At 40.9% G+C, this 13,318-nt stretch overlaps 1 protein-coding gene across 9 annotated transcripts in view; it reads left to right on the top strand.

Moving 5' to 3' along the window:
* usp22 (ubiquitin specific peptidase 22) overlaps nt 1–13,318 on the top strand; it is a 113,690-nt gene that overhangs the window by 61,717 nt on the left and 38,655 nt on the right. For 7 of the 9 annotated variants that reach the window (XM_078558515.1, XM_078558514.1, XM_078558517.1 and 4 more), the window contains exon 3: nt 10,814–10,927. The exons of the other annotated variants lie outside the window; for them this stretch is intronic. In XM_078558515.1, the coding sequence (XP_078414641.1) occupies nt 10,814–10,927 (114 nt within the window). The remainder of the gene's footprint in view (nt 1–10,813; nt 10,928–13,318) is intronic. 9 annotated transcript variants of the gene reach the window in all.

The following is a 13,318-nucleotide window of genomic DNA, read 5'->3' as shown; positions in this document are numbered from 1 at the left end:
CCCATGTGGCAATCCTGCAGTACTGAGCTGAGGCATCAGCCTAGATTAAGTACTCCAGTCTCTGGAGTGGAATGTGAATAGGATTTGTATGTATTTTGGTGTATTCTGTTTATTCATATTGGAGATTAACTGGTCATTCATCTGATTGGTGTTTGGTGTTTGTGCCAGCTTGCTCTGTGCAAAAGCAGCTGCTGTATTTGCCTTTGCGGGCAGCAGCAGTGACTACACGTCAAGTGATTTGTTTTGTGAATAATCACTTGGAGATGCTGAAAGACAAGGTGTCAAATAAATGCAAGTCTCTTGATGTTGCTGGGTATTGTGGAATGGAAGGATTTTGTTCAGTGACTCAGCAAGAGACTAATCATTCAGCTATGTGCCAAATATTAATGCCAATTGAAGCTGATGACCAGATTTGAAAGGAACCCAAATGGCACTTAAAAAATCATTTTATTGGGTGTTAAATACATTTTAATCTTTCTTAAAGATTTCTGTTTGTCTATTTCCTTCCTCCCCCGCCCCCCCCCCCCCCCCCCTTTCAATTTTTTTGGTGGCACAGTTTCTTATCCTATCTAGAAATAGTGATCCCTGAAATTCCAGGGGATTTATTAATGAATTCTGACATCCCAGCATCACAGCAAACAACTTGGATTGCAATCCTGCATAGTACAGTGTGTACAAGAACAGCATGCTTTATGGCCAATGTCACATCTTTAGCAATATTGGAGTAGTGGGATACTCTGTAATATGCTGTGTACAGTTGCAAATGATGTGTGGAGTCTATTGTAGTGCTATTAAATTCTACCACTAGCGATTTCCTTAAATGGTTCCTACAGCAATGTGTGGGTTTAATCTTGACCTGGCCAGTTTGTTCTCCAGCTGCTAAGTGAACTGCATAACATTGTGCTTTTCTTAAACATGGGATTCAGTGGAGTTAAACCTAATATAGACTTGAATGTTGACGTGTAGAAGCACTGTTGCTGTGGTAATGTGTGGTAGTCCTGTTTCCTAGGAAACAGTTGAAACATTTGTAAAGGAAGTAGAAATCAAGATGGCCGACAGCAAAGTAGTTAGAGTACCCTTAATTCCAGGTACCAAATAGAAATAAATAATGTACTTGCAAGGTAGAATGTGAACTTGAATGTTAGCAAAACTCTAATGCAAAAGCCAAATGCTGCAGATGCCAGAAGTCTGAAATGAAAACAGAAAATGCTGGAAATACTCAGCAGCTCTGTGGAGATGAGAATAGTTAACGTTTTGGGTCTGTGACCTTTCATCAGTATGGAGGAACATTAGAAATAGGTTTTGAGCATGTGAAGGTGGTGGGGGTGGGGAGACAGTGGAAATTAACAAAAGGGAAGGTTTGTGATAGGATGGAGGGCAGGACAGATTAAATAATGAAAGGTTTCATAGTACAAAAGCCAAAGGGAGTGGTAATGAGCCAAGTGAAGAAACAGAAGATGTGTATAGATGTGGTTTAAATGGTGGGATAGCAGCTGTCTGAATGCTAAATTAATGGATTAAGAAAAGAGAAAAAATTCGCACCCAGCAAAAAAAAAAACCAGAATGGGACAGAGGTTACAGATGAAAGGTCACAGATTTGAGACATTAATTTCATTCTTCTCTCCACAGAGTATTTTCAGCATTTTATGTTATCAAAACTTTGCTGCCTCATTGTTTGTTGTATGTTAATGCCCACCACCTGTCAATTAAACAATGAACTGGGGTTTCACTTCACATATGAAAAAAACACATTGAAATTGTGGTGTGATTTGAGTTAATTGGATATTAGAAGTTACACCTCCTCTGTAAATGTAAAATTGAGTAAAGATTGGCTCCAAAACTATCCTTCAACTGGCTCCCCAGAATACAACACCCATGCCCTAAGTTGCACCAAATTCCATTTGCTTATTACTATTGGCTTCTGGTTAACCAATACCTCTTTTTAAAAAAAACGTCTCATCCTTTGTTTTCAAACCCCTCTGTGACTTTGCTCCCTCCCTATCTCTGTAATCTCCTCCAGCCTTACAACCCTCATCTGGGCTGCCCCTAATTCTGGCTTCTTCAGCATCCCCAATTGTAATCCTGCCACTTCTGGCAGTTGTGCCTTCCGCTGCCTAGGCAACAAATCTCAAATTCCTACCCTAAACCTCTCCTGCGCCTCTATCCCTCTCTTCCTTTAGGATGCTCCTTTAATGACTACCTCTTTGACGAAGGTTTTGATCATCTGCCCTAATAACTTTTTGTGGCTGTCAGATTTGGTTTGGTTGTACTCCACTAAAGCTCCTTGGGACACTTTACTATATTAAAAGAGCTGTATAATTGCAAATTGTTGCTGCTGCTTCATCATGAAAGGTTATCAGGGGTAGGTGGGAATGTGAAGTTGAGGTTACAATTCAATCAGCCATGATCATATAGAATGGTGGAGCAGGCTCAAGGGTCCAAGTGGCCTACTCCTCCTAATTTGTATGATTGTGGAACTCTGTAGAAAAGGGTGACATATTGGCATAGGACTTCCAATGGGGGCCATTCGAACAGGATGCCCTGCTATCAGTGAAATGCCACCAACCCTAGATTACTTTCTGGTCTCACATTTTTTAATTTGCATGCTAGTGGTGAGTTCCCAGCCTCTGCTAGGCTGTCATCCCAAACTGGGAAGGACTTGGCTTTTGCAGGCCATGCAGTGGGATGGAACTGGTACTAGATGGAAGAAAATATATACATTTATTTAAATTTCATGTTGCTGCTGAGACCTGTGAACATCTATACCCAAAGTATCCTTTAACCTACCCTTTCATAGTTCAGTTGGCTGCTTGCACTGAATTTTCCATGCTGAGCCTGTCTAGCATTTGAACTGGGAAAATACCAGGGCATTCAAGTCAAGTTTGTTTTGTGCATTGGGATGTGACTTGAAAGTGCTAGCTCACAGGGGCGGGTCCATCTTGGAACAGCGTGCTCTCATTCCATGATGTATAATTTCAGTACTATTTTGCAAAGAAAATGTGTTGTAACTGCTGTATTAGTTGTGCTACTTAGGAAGAAGTATTTGTTTTTATACATTCAGGCATGACTGTATTCAGCTGGGATGTCTCCCTCCCCAGGGTGATTAAACCAACAGTCAGTTTGCATGCATCTGATGGAGACAGGGAGCTGAAGTGCAAGTATACTTGTAGCATAATCTACCAGCACACCTGGCCTTTCTATTTATGGCAATCAGTGCAATTTGTCTGGACCACATTTATAACCATATATCCAACTAATACAAGCTCTGGCCATCTTTGTTCTTGCATGAGCACTTTTCATCCTTTCAGATGTATCTTAAAGTGCAGAGACAAAAACTAGACACATTACACCATGAATGGATTTACTTGTGCCTTACAGTTGGTGTAACTTGTGTCCCAATGTGTTGCATGTCAATTTGTCAACAGGTTCAAGGTTTCTTAGAATGCAGAAAAAAAATCATGCAGCAGTTTGAACTTGGGGCTGACACTGATTATGATATGCTAACAGATAGTGGAACATAGTGTGTACGTCTTTGGAGTACGGAAAAGCAAATGAAGTAAAATCGTAAAATATTATTACATTTTAAGAATCAAGAATGAAAGACTTGTATTTAAATAGCCCCTTGTGGTATATCTCAAGTGTCAGACAATGAATTGAAGCACATTGGTTATGTGGACAACACAACTATTTTGTGCAAAAGTAAGATACTGCAGATGCTGGAAATCTGAAACAAAAACAAAATGCTGGAAATATTCAGCAGGTCTGGCAGCATTTGTGGAGAGAGAAACTTTTAATGTTTTAGATCAAAAAAGATTCTTCATCTGAAAATTTAACTCTATTTCTCTCTCCACAGATGCCGACAGACATGCTGAGTATTTATAGCATTTTCTGTTTTTATCAGCAATTTTGTGCACCCAGGGGAAGGTAGTGTAGTGGTAATGTTACTGGACTAGTAATCCAGAGGCCTGGGTCGATCCTCTGGAGATGCAAGTTCAAATCCCACCACAACAGCTGGTAAAATTTAAATACAATCAATAAAACTGGAATGAAAGAAACCTGTCTCAGTAATGGTGACCATGAAACTACTGATTTGTCATAAAAGGCCATCTGGTTCGTAAATTTTCTTAAGTGGGCAAAATCTGTCGCCTTTGCCCAGCCTGGCCTACATAGGACTCCTTTTCCACAACAATGTGGTTGACCCTCTGCCCTCTGAAATGGCTTGGCAACCCACTCAGTTGTATTGAACCGCTACAAAAAGTTTAAAAAATGAAACCAGACAGACCACCCTGTCCAGTCAGCCCTGTGAAGTCCTCTTTATTAACAAAAACAGAATTACCTGGAAAAACTCAGCAGGTCTGGCAGCATCGGTGGAGAAGAAATCAGTTAACGTTTCGGGTCTTCATGACCCTTCGGCAGAACTGAAGCATAGTTAGGAGAAAGGTCAAATATAAGCTGGTTTAAAGTGGTGGGGGGGGGGGTGGTGGGAGGAAGAGAGAAGTTGATGGTGTGGTGATTGTGGAGATAAGCAAGCAGTGATAGGAGCAGATAATCAAAAGATGTCACAGACAAAAGGATCAAAGAGGTGTTGAAGGTGGTGATATTGTCTAAGAAAAGTGCTAATTAAGAATGGAAGGCAGGACACTCAAGGTACAGCTCTAGTGGGGGTGGGGTGGAAAGACTAACAAAGTTTTAGTTTTAGATTTAAAAATAATGGAAATAGGTGGGAAAAGAAGAATCTATATAAATTATTGAAAAAAAAAGGGAGGGGGGAGAAACGGGGTGGGGATGGGGGGAGGGGGAGTTTAATGTTTAATGGTGGGGTTCCACCCCACCCCCACTAGAGCTGTACCTTGAGTGTCCTGCCTTCCATTCTTAATTAGCACTTTTCTTAGACAATATCACCACCTTCAACACCTCTTTGATCCTTTTGTCTGTGACATCTTTTGATTATCTGCTCCTATCACTGCTTGCTTATCTCCACAATCACCACACCATCAACTTCTCTCTTCCTCCCACCCCCCCCCCCCCACTTTAAACCAGCTTATATTTGACCTTTCTCCTAACTATGCTTCAGTTCTGCCGAAGGGTCATGAAGACCCGAAACGTTAACTGATTTCTTCTCCACCGATGCTGCCAGACCTGCTGAGTTTTTCCAGGTAATTCTGTTTTTGTTTTGGATTTCCAGCATCCGCAGTAGCTTTTAGCTTTTTGTTTTTTTCCTCTTTATTAACACTAGGGGACTTAAGTCAAAATTGGGAGAGCTGGCCCACATACCTAACAGCTAATATCCCAGACTTCTCCATCATCATCTGGTTCCACTGGCAGGTCAACCCATCAGAGGTGTTGGCGCAGTGGTATATAGTTGGGAGGGAGTGGCCCATAGAACACTCAACATTTATTCTGGATCCCATTATAGCATCAGGTCAAACGTGAGCAAGGAAACTTGCAGCTGATTACCACCTACAAATGCTGGCCTTGTTGGCAGCGCACTCATCTCGGGAATAAATTTTTTAAAAAAACACCATTAATGAGAGGATTGAATACTTGATTTGGTGGTTGGGGAAAGAATGTTGACCAGGACACTTGTAAAACACTCCAATGGACAGATTTTAAGTAATTTCCTTCTAGGAGAACAACTATTTGTACCCTTGTCATCAAACTAGCCTTGATGCTTCCAAATACTAAAACCTGCAGTTTTGCATGTAAAAATAATAAACCCAAGTCTGGTGTCCTTTCAAGAATTGATGTTTTCTAATGACTTCAACTTCAAGGCTGCTTGCCTAATTTTATTTTCTGGGAATGTTCCCTGGATCCGTGTGTTTAAAACTCAATTTTATAGTTTTTCTTTGGCTCATGGTAACTATTTTGGAACGAGTTAATCCACTGCAACATTCTTCCCTGTGTGGTGTTGGTTAATGTTAATGCCTTGGTACTGAACCAAATTTGAGTCCATTAGATTGACTTGTTTAGAATTTGGGGGCATCCACGTAATTCAGAATTTATTTGGAAGATGAGAAACACATGTCAGACTACACTGAATAGGGTAATCATTTACCGAACATCTTTCCGGTGCTACAGTAATGCTTGATTGTGCCAGTGTTTGCTAGTCTGACTCTAACTTGGTATTAATTGACCTAACTGTCCCAGGTCAACCTTTTTTTAAAAAAAAAACTGGCTACAGGATTTCTTCTTGTAACTGTCATTAGTCATGGTGGGAGTGTAGGGACTAATAAGGATGGCTTCTTGCCTAAGTGGAAGTGATTCATCAGTCAATCATTAATGTCTATGACTAAGCCTTCTAGATATTACTTACGAACATACAGACAAGGAGTAGGCCATTTGGCCCCTTGAGCCTGCTCCGCCATTTAATGGAAACCTGAAACAAAAAAAATGCTGGAAAAACTCAGCAGGTCTGGCAGCATCTGTGGAGAGAGAAAGGGTTAACTTCAAGTCCATATGACTTCTTCAGAGCTCCACAGATCTTAATGGCAAGATAGACAGACTCAGTAAGTAATCATTTCACTTAAAATGAAACATTGCTAGTTGAAAAGCTAAATAGATGAGCTGAAAACAAAATACTGCAGATGTTGGAAATCTGAAACAAAAACAAAAAATCCTGGAAAAACATAGCAGGTCTGGCAGCATCTGTGGAGAGAGAAAGAGTTAACGTCAAGTCCATATGACTCTTCTTCAGAGCTCCACAGATGCTGCCAGACCTATGTTTTTCCAGGATTTTTTGTTTCTAAACAGATGAGTTAGTAACTCTTTCAAGTTATCAACAGTCACAGATTGTAACTCTTTCGAGCACATTCACAGTTCTTGGTTTCCGGGAGTGGGACATGAACCCACAACCTTCTGATTCAAAGGCGAGGGTGCTATGAACTGAGCCACAGCTGACACCTCCAGATGAGTTAGTAACTCTTTCGAATACATTCACAGCTCTTGACTTTTTTTTTCCGGGAGTGGGACATGAACCCACAACCTTCTGACTCAAAGGCAAGGGTGCTATGAACTGAGCCACAGCTGACAACTCCAGATGAGTTAGTACACTGACCCAATAACAATCCATTGTATTTGGGGGACTCAATGACATCAATGAAATAAATCATGCAAATGGGGAAGCACCTGCAAAGTCTCCTCCACTTATACAAGGCAACCAGTGAAGGTAATGCTGGAAATCAATTGCAGACCTGCATATTGATGGTTTCAGCATAGTTCCTCAATTAATATAAGGAAGCTGCATTAACACACTGCAGTACCCAAGGATACCACTACACGACAGGTTTCAAAAAGACAGTCCAGGCCTGTTTAATGAAGCCCAGCTTGTCCACCACAAATGCTGGGCAGCTCCGTACATGGTCAAATCAAAATAGGAAAATAAAACAGATGCATAAAGCTTGGGTTGTCACAACATGGAGGTAGGTCTCAAAGACCAGAATGCAATCATGACTGATCTGATAATCTCAAATCTGCATCCCACCTACCCCCGATAACCTATTACCCCCTTGCTTATCAAGACTCTATCCACATCTGCCTTTAAAATATTCAAAGACTCTCTCCTTCCACTGCCTTTTTGGGAAGACGATTCCAAAAACTCACGACCCTCTGAGAAAAAAAAGTTCACCTCATCTGTTTTAAATGGACACAACCCCTTTTAAACAATGACCCCTAGTTCTAGATTTCCCCCACAAGGGGAAACATCCTCTCCACATCCACCTTGTCAAAGTCCCTCAGGATCTTATGTTTCAATCAAGTCACCTCTTGCTCTTTTAAACTCCAGTGGATACAAGCCTTGCCTGTCCAACCTTTCCTCCATAAGACAACCTGCCCATTCCAGGCATTAGCCTGGTAAACCTTTATTTCAACAGCAAAGGATAATAATGGTTTCATTCTACTTACTTGTACTCTTTCTTTGTATAGAGGGTGTTCAAATTCTGGAATGTTGCAGACTGCAAGCACAATCCATAAATCATTTTGGGAATAATAAAATTGGACACGAGCAGGAAATTGGAATTAGATTAGCAGATTCATGAAGAAAAGCACTGGTTTAAACTTGATGGGCTAGATGGCCCATTTTGCTAATGTTGTATTTAATGATTCTCACCTCTCTAGGGAAATGTGGTCTCATTTAACTTCAGTCCATTCACTGTCATTTTATATTATTTTACCAAGGCTTAATGTGGCAAAAGGATTTCTCACATGCATTCAGAACTGCTCAGCTTTTGGGACATTCTGGTCTTTGAGACCTACCTCCATGTTGTGACAACCCAAGCTTTATGCATCTGTTTTATTTTCCTATTTTGATTTGACCATGTACAGAGCTGCCCAGCATTTGTGGCAGACAAGCTGGGCTTCATTAAACAGGCCTGGACTGTCTTTTTGAAACCTGTCGTGTAGTGGTATCCTTGGGTACTGCAGTGTGTTAATGCAGCTTCCTTATATTAATTGAGGAACTATGCTGAAACCATCAATATGCAGGTCTGCAATTGATTTCCAGCATTACCTTCACTGGTTGCCTTGTATAAGTGGAGGAGACTTTGCAGGTGCTTCCCCATTTGCTTGATTTATTTCATTGATGTCATTGAGTCCCCCAGTTAGAATGGATTGTTATTGGGTCAGTGTACTAACTCATCTGGAGGTGTCAGCTGTGGCTCAGTTCATAGCACCCTCGCCTTTGAATCAGAAGGTTGTGGGTTCATGTCCCACTCCCGGAAACCAAGAACTGTGAATGTACTCGAAAGAGTTACAATCTGTGACTGTTGATAACTCGAAAGAGTTACTAACTCACCTGGAGGTGTCAGCTGTGGCTCAGTTCATAGCACCCTCACCTTTGAATCAGAGGGTTGTGGGTTCGTGTCCCACTCCCGGAAACCAAGAACTGTGATTGTACTCGAAAGAGTTGCAATCTGTGACTGTTGATAACTCGAAAGAATTACTAACTCATCTGGAGGTGTCAGCTGTGGCTCAGTTCATAGCACCCTCGCCTTTGAATCAGAAGGTTGTGGGTTCATGTCCCACTCCCGGAAACCAAGAACTGTGAATGTGCTCGAAAGAGTTACAATCTGTGACTGTTGATAACTTGAAAGAGTTACTAACTCATCTGTTTAGAAACAAAAAATCCTGGAAAAACATAGGTCTGGCAGCATCTGTGGAGCTCTGAAGAAGAGTCATATGGACTTGACGTTAACTCTTTCTCTCTCCACAGATGCTGCCAGACCTGCTATGTTTTTCCAGGATTTTTTGTTTTTGTTTCAGATTTCCAACATCTGCAGTATTTTGTTTTCAGCTCATCTATTTAGCTTTTCAACTAGCAATGTTTCATTTTAAGTGAAATGATTTTTGCTGAGTCTGTCTATCTTGCCATTAAGTTTGACTTGGCTGGTCCCATTGAGTTTTTCATCGGTAACTTTTGGGATTAGGTTCCTCCATAAATTAACCCAGCCCAGTTCCCGCCAGTGATCGCTATCCACCCCGAACGCGCACACTTCTTCTGTGGCCAGTGGCCCTTGAACTTTCCATAGTCATATGCTCTCTGAGCCAGCCCAGTGCACTCTGGCCACCCGCACTTGGGAAAACTTCCTATCCCAGAACAACTCGCCATGGAGGATCCCAGCCAGCATTGGGTCACCTTTCCCTGGATGCATAAGCTGGGGAGTTGGCGCTACAAGACATGAGATGAGATTCTGGTCCAGGAGACCTATTTAGCTCCGGGCTCCTGACCCAGTTTCATCATGCAGGGTCTACACTGCTGCCCCGGTACAAGCTCTTTATTTGGACAGGGGTAAGGTGCAAAGAAGCAGGACAGCAATTTTTGTCAACATTTTTTTTCTGGAATGGACCTCCTCTTATTTTAATTAAAAATGTCTCCAAAAGATATTCTAAACTTCTGACCATTTTGACCTTTTGAATGTCCCTTTACCAGACTTGCTAAAATCTGTAGCTTGCTTCAAAGTACAAGTGCCAATGGCAATTCCTTCAGCCACAAAATAGAGCCCTGAATAATGCTTGTAAGTAGAAATTTGTCAACATAATCATGTATAACTTCCTTTTTAAATATTTTATTCCAATTTTTGTTCCGAGAATTTTGGAATTGTTCTACGTATGTGGCAGTATCTGTAAAAGCTGTAACATTGTAACTTTTTTTTCTGAAAATACTGTACAGTATGTACCTTTTTTATCCAACAGGGAAAATTCAAGAATTCAGAAGCTGAAAGCAATGGAGACATACTATCAAAGAGTCAGTTTTTTACTAGTTTTTCCCCATGTGCTGATAAAGTATCTTAACAGTTTCATTAAGATGCAGAAGTTTTTAATTTTAATGGTATTATGCAAATATGAAAAGGTGTAATGTAGAGCCCTCATTGCGCACTAGCTGTTAATGATACAAAATACTCTACTAACCTATGACTTCCTTATTTTGATCAGTGGAATGCTTATTTGTCTAGAGTACATACTGGGCAAATTGACAACAATCAGTTTAGGTAGTTCTAGAGAAGTTGAGAAATACCCAGTGGATGTGGTCCAGTCATGTCATATTTAGTCCATGAATGGTACTGTCAATTCCAAATACAAGTATCAGCCTGTAAGTATGAGAATTGGAAAATGCCCATTGTTAATTCTTGAGTAGAAAAGTCCAGTTTGACATGTAGGTGAGCTTTAAAAGGAAGTTCATCCTTTTCATATTAGATAATTTTCTTAGTTTGTTCTGGTGCAAGGTGAAGAAAATATTCTTTGAAAATGTGACAAATATTGTTGACTGCCTTTTAATGAAAGTGTTCCAGAATTTACCCTTGGCTTCCTTTCTCTTCCCCAGCCATAGACCTCTTGTATGGAGGTATATATTGTTTTATGTGTCAAGATTATATATATGACAAAGACATGGAACAAATTGCCAAAGAAGAACAAAGAAAAGCATGGAAGTTACAAGGTATGTGGTAGAGTTGCTTTTTGTTTCAGTTCATTTTGGGGTGGGATATAATACTTTCTGATGGGGAACTTTAGGGAAAACATTCAGGAAGGATCCACAGCTTGGTGAGAAAAATCATGAATTATTGCAGTGCTCCTTTTCTGATTGGGATAGCTAAGCATAAGAAAACTAATGAAAAAGACCATTTAGTCCATTGAAGATCATTCTTCATAACTAAACATCCAACTTATAGTATCTAGGAAATGTCAACAAGGTCAGAAGGATTTTGTGTGGCACAGGCTGTGAACAGTGAAAATTTAGACAAGCCATATATATGGAAGTTGGCAAACAGGAGGCTGGCGAGAAGAGCACTGATGTAATTAAGCCTGGAGGTGACAAAGGCATGGATGATTTCAGTGACAGTTTGAAGTCTGATGACGCTGAATGTGTTTGCAGTGGAGACTGATGACCTTTATGGTAAAGAGGATATGGGGTCAGAAGCGTTCAGCTTGGGTTGAACAAATTGTGATGGTTGTGAACAATCTGGTTCAACCTGAGCCAGTGGCTGAGGAGGAGGATGCATTCACTGTTTATGCTGGGATCGAAGACTGGCTACATTTTTCATCATTGTTCAACTGAAAAAAGCTAAGCCTTCGTTTTGTATGTCAAGTTTGCTCTTGCTGATTTCTTGAGCAAGGAGAAAGTTCATTCACATAAGCTTTTCTTCATAATTTTAAAGCTTTGAGTTTTACTTTTATGTGACTTTCTAATGTTCATTTGTTCTTTTCAAGGTTAGCATGAACTAAAGCTAACTGCATGCTTTACTCTAGAATTGGCCTCATCATTGATTTTTTTTTTTTACAACGCCCCTTAGCTTGTTCTAACGTGCAGCCCAATGCCCCTCCAGCTGTACCAATGTTTTACACGGGTCAGGTGCCATCTACAAATAAGACCCTTTTTCACGTTTACTGTCATTTGTTCATTTATGCATTGTTATTCAATTATTAAAACCTGTATGCCTTGTTTCAATTCTTGTGCATTCTCTCTTCTACTCATCACCTGCCATAACATAATGCCATCAACTAAGTTAATACTACTAGGAACATCATGTTCCATATTGGTGACAAATATTGTAAGCAGAACCCTTGTGGATCACCATTAGGTTACTTTTCTCCCTAGGCAAACTATTTTTAATAATTGCTTTTTTTTTTGCTTAACTAATTCTCAATCCATCAGCTGTTAGGTGAGCCTTAACTTCCTTACTAATCTTGTGTGCTGAGTTCATTAAATCTCTTTTGAAACCCCAAGTAAGCTACATCCATTGGATTGCCCCTTTCTGCTAGTTTAGTTGCTATGGACTTGCAGCATATGACTTAAATTATACCGACTGCTCCCTGTGATACATATGTTCTTTATATGTTCACCTGTTAAACAAAGACTTGCATTTTTAAAATGTGTTCTTTCACGGGATATGGGCATCACTGGCTGAGCTAGCATTTGTTGCTCCTTCCTAATTGCTCTTGAGAAGTTGGGGCTGAGCTGCTGCCTTGAACTGCTGCAGTCCATGTGGTGTAGGTACGCCTACAGTGATGTTCAGGGTTGGGGGGGTGTTTCCAGGATTTTGATCCAGCAACTGTGAAGGAATGGCTATTATAGTTTCAAGTCAGGCTGGTGTGTTTTGGAGGGGAACTTGCAGGTGTTGATGTTCCCACACGTATGCTGTCATTGTCCTTCTAGGTGGTAGAGGTCACAGGTTTGGAAGGTGCTGTCGAAGGAGGCTTGACAAGTTGCTGTAGTGCATCTTGTATATGGTACACATTGCTGCCACTGTCAGTAGTGGAGGGAGTGAATGTTTGTGGGTGGGTGCCAATTGAGTGGGCTGCTTCGTCCTGGATGGTGCCAAGCTTCTTGTGTTGTTGGAGCTGCACTCATCCAGGCAAGTGGAGAGTATTCCATCACACTCCTGACTTGTGCTTTGTAAATGCTGGGCAGGCTTTGGGAAGTTAGGAGGTGAGTTACTCGATGCAGAATTCCCAGCCCCTGACCTGCCCTTGTAGCCACAGTATTTATATGACTGGCCCAGTTAAGTTTCTGGTCAATGGTAACCCCCATGATGATTTATAGTGGGCAGTTCAACAATGGTAATGTACCCTTCACAGCCTCGGGATGTTCCAAGCCTTTTACAAGCCATGAAGTGCTTTTGAAGTGTAGCTACTCTTGTAATGTAGAGAAAGCAGCAGACAATATGCTCAGAGCAAGCTCTCACATCAATGAAATAAATGACCAAATAATTTTTAAGTTGGGGGTTTGGTTGGGTGATAAATATTGGCTAAGACACCAGGGAGAGTTATGCTGCCCTCTTTGAATTGTGCTATGGGATCTTCTGCATCCAGCTGAAACTTAAGGGGCCCC

The sequence above is a fragment of the Cetorhinus maximus genome, chromosome 15, assembly GCF_964194155.1.
Source record: "Cetorhinus maximus chromosome 15, sCetMax3.hap1.1, whole genome shotgun sequence".
Classification (NCBI taxonomy): Eukaryota; Metazoa; Chordata; class Chondrichthyes; order Lamniformes; family Cetorhinidae; genus Cetorhinus; species Cetorhinus maximus.
Note: the sequence above shows the minus strand (reverse complement) of the source record. Positions and strands in the feature narration are given on the sequence as shown.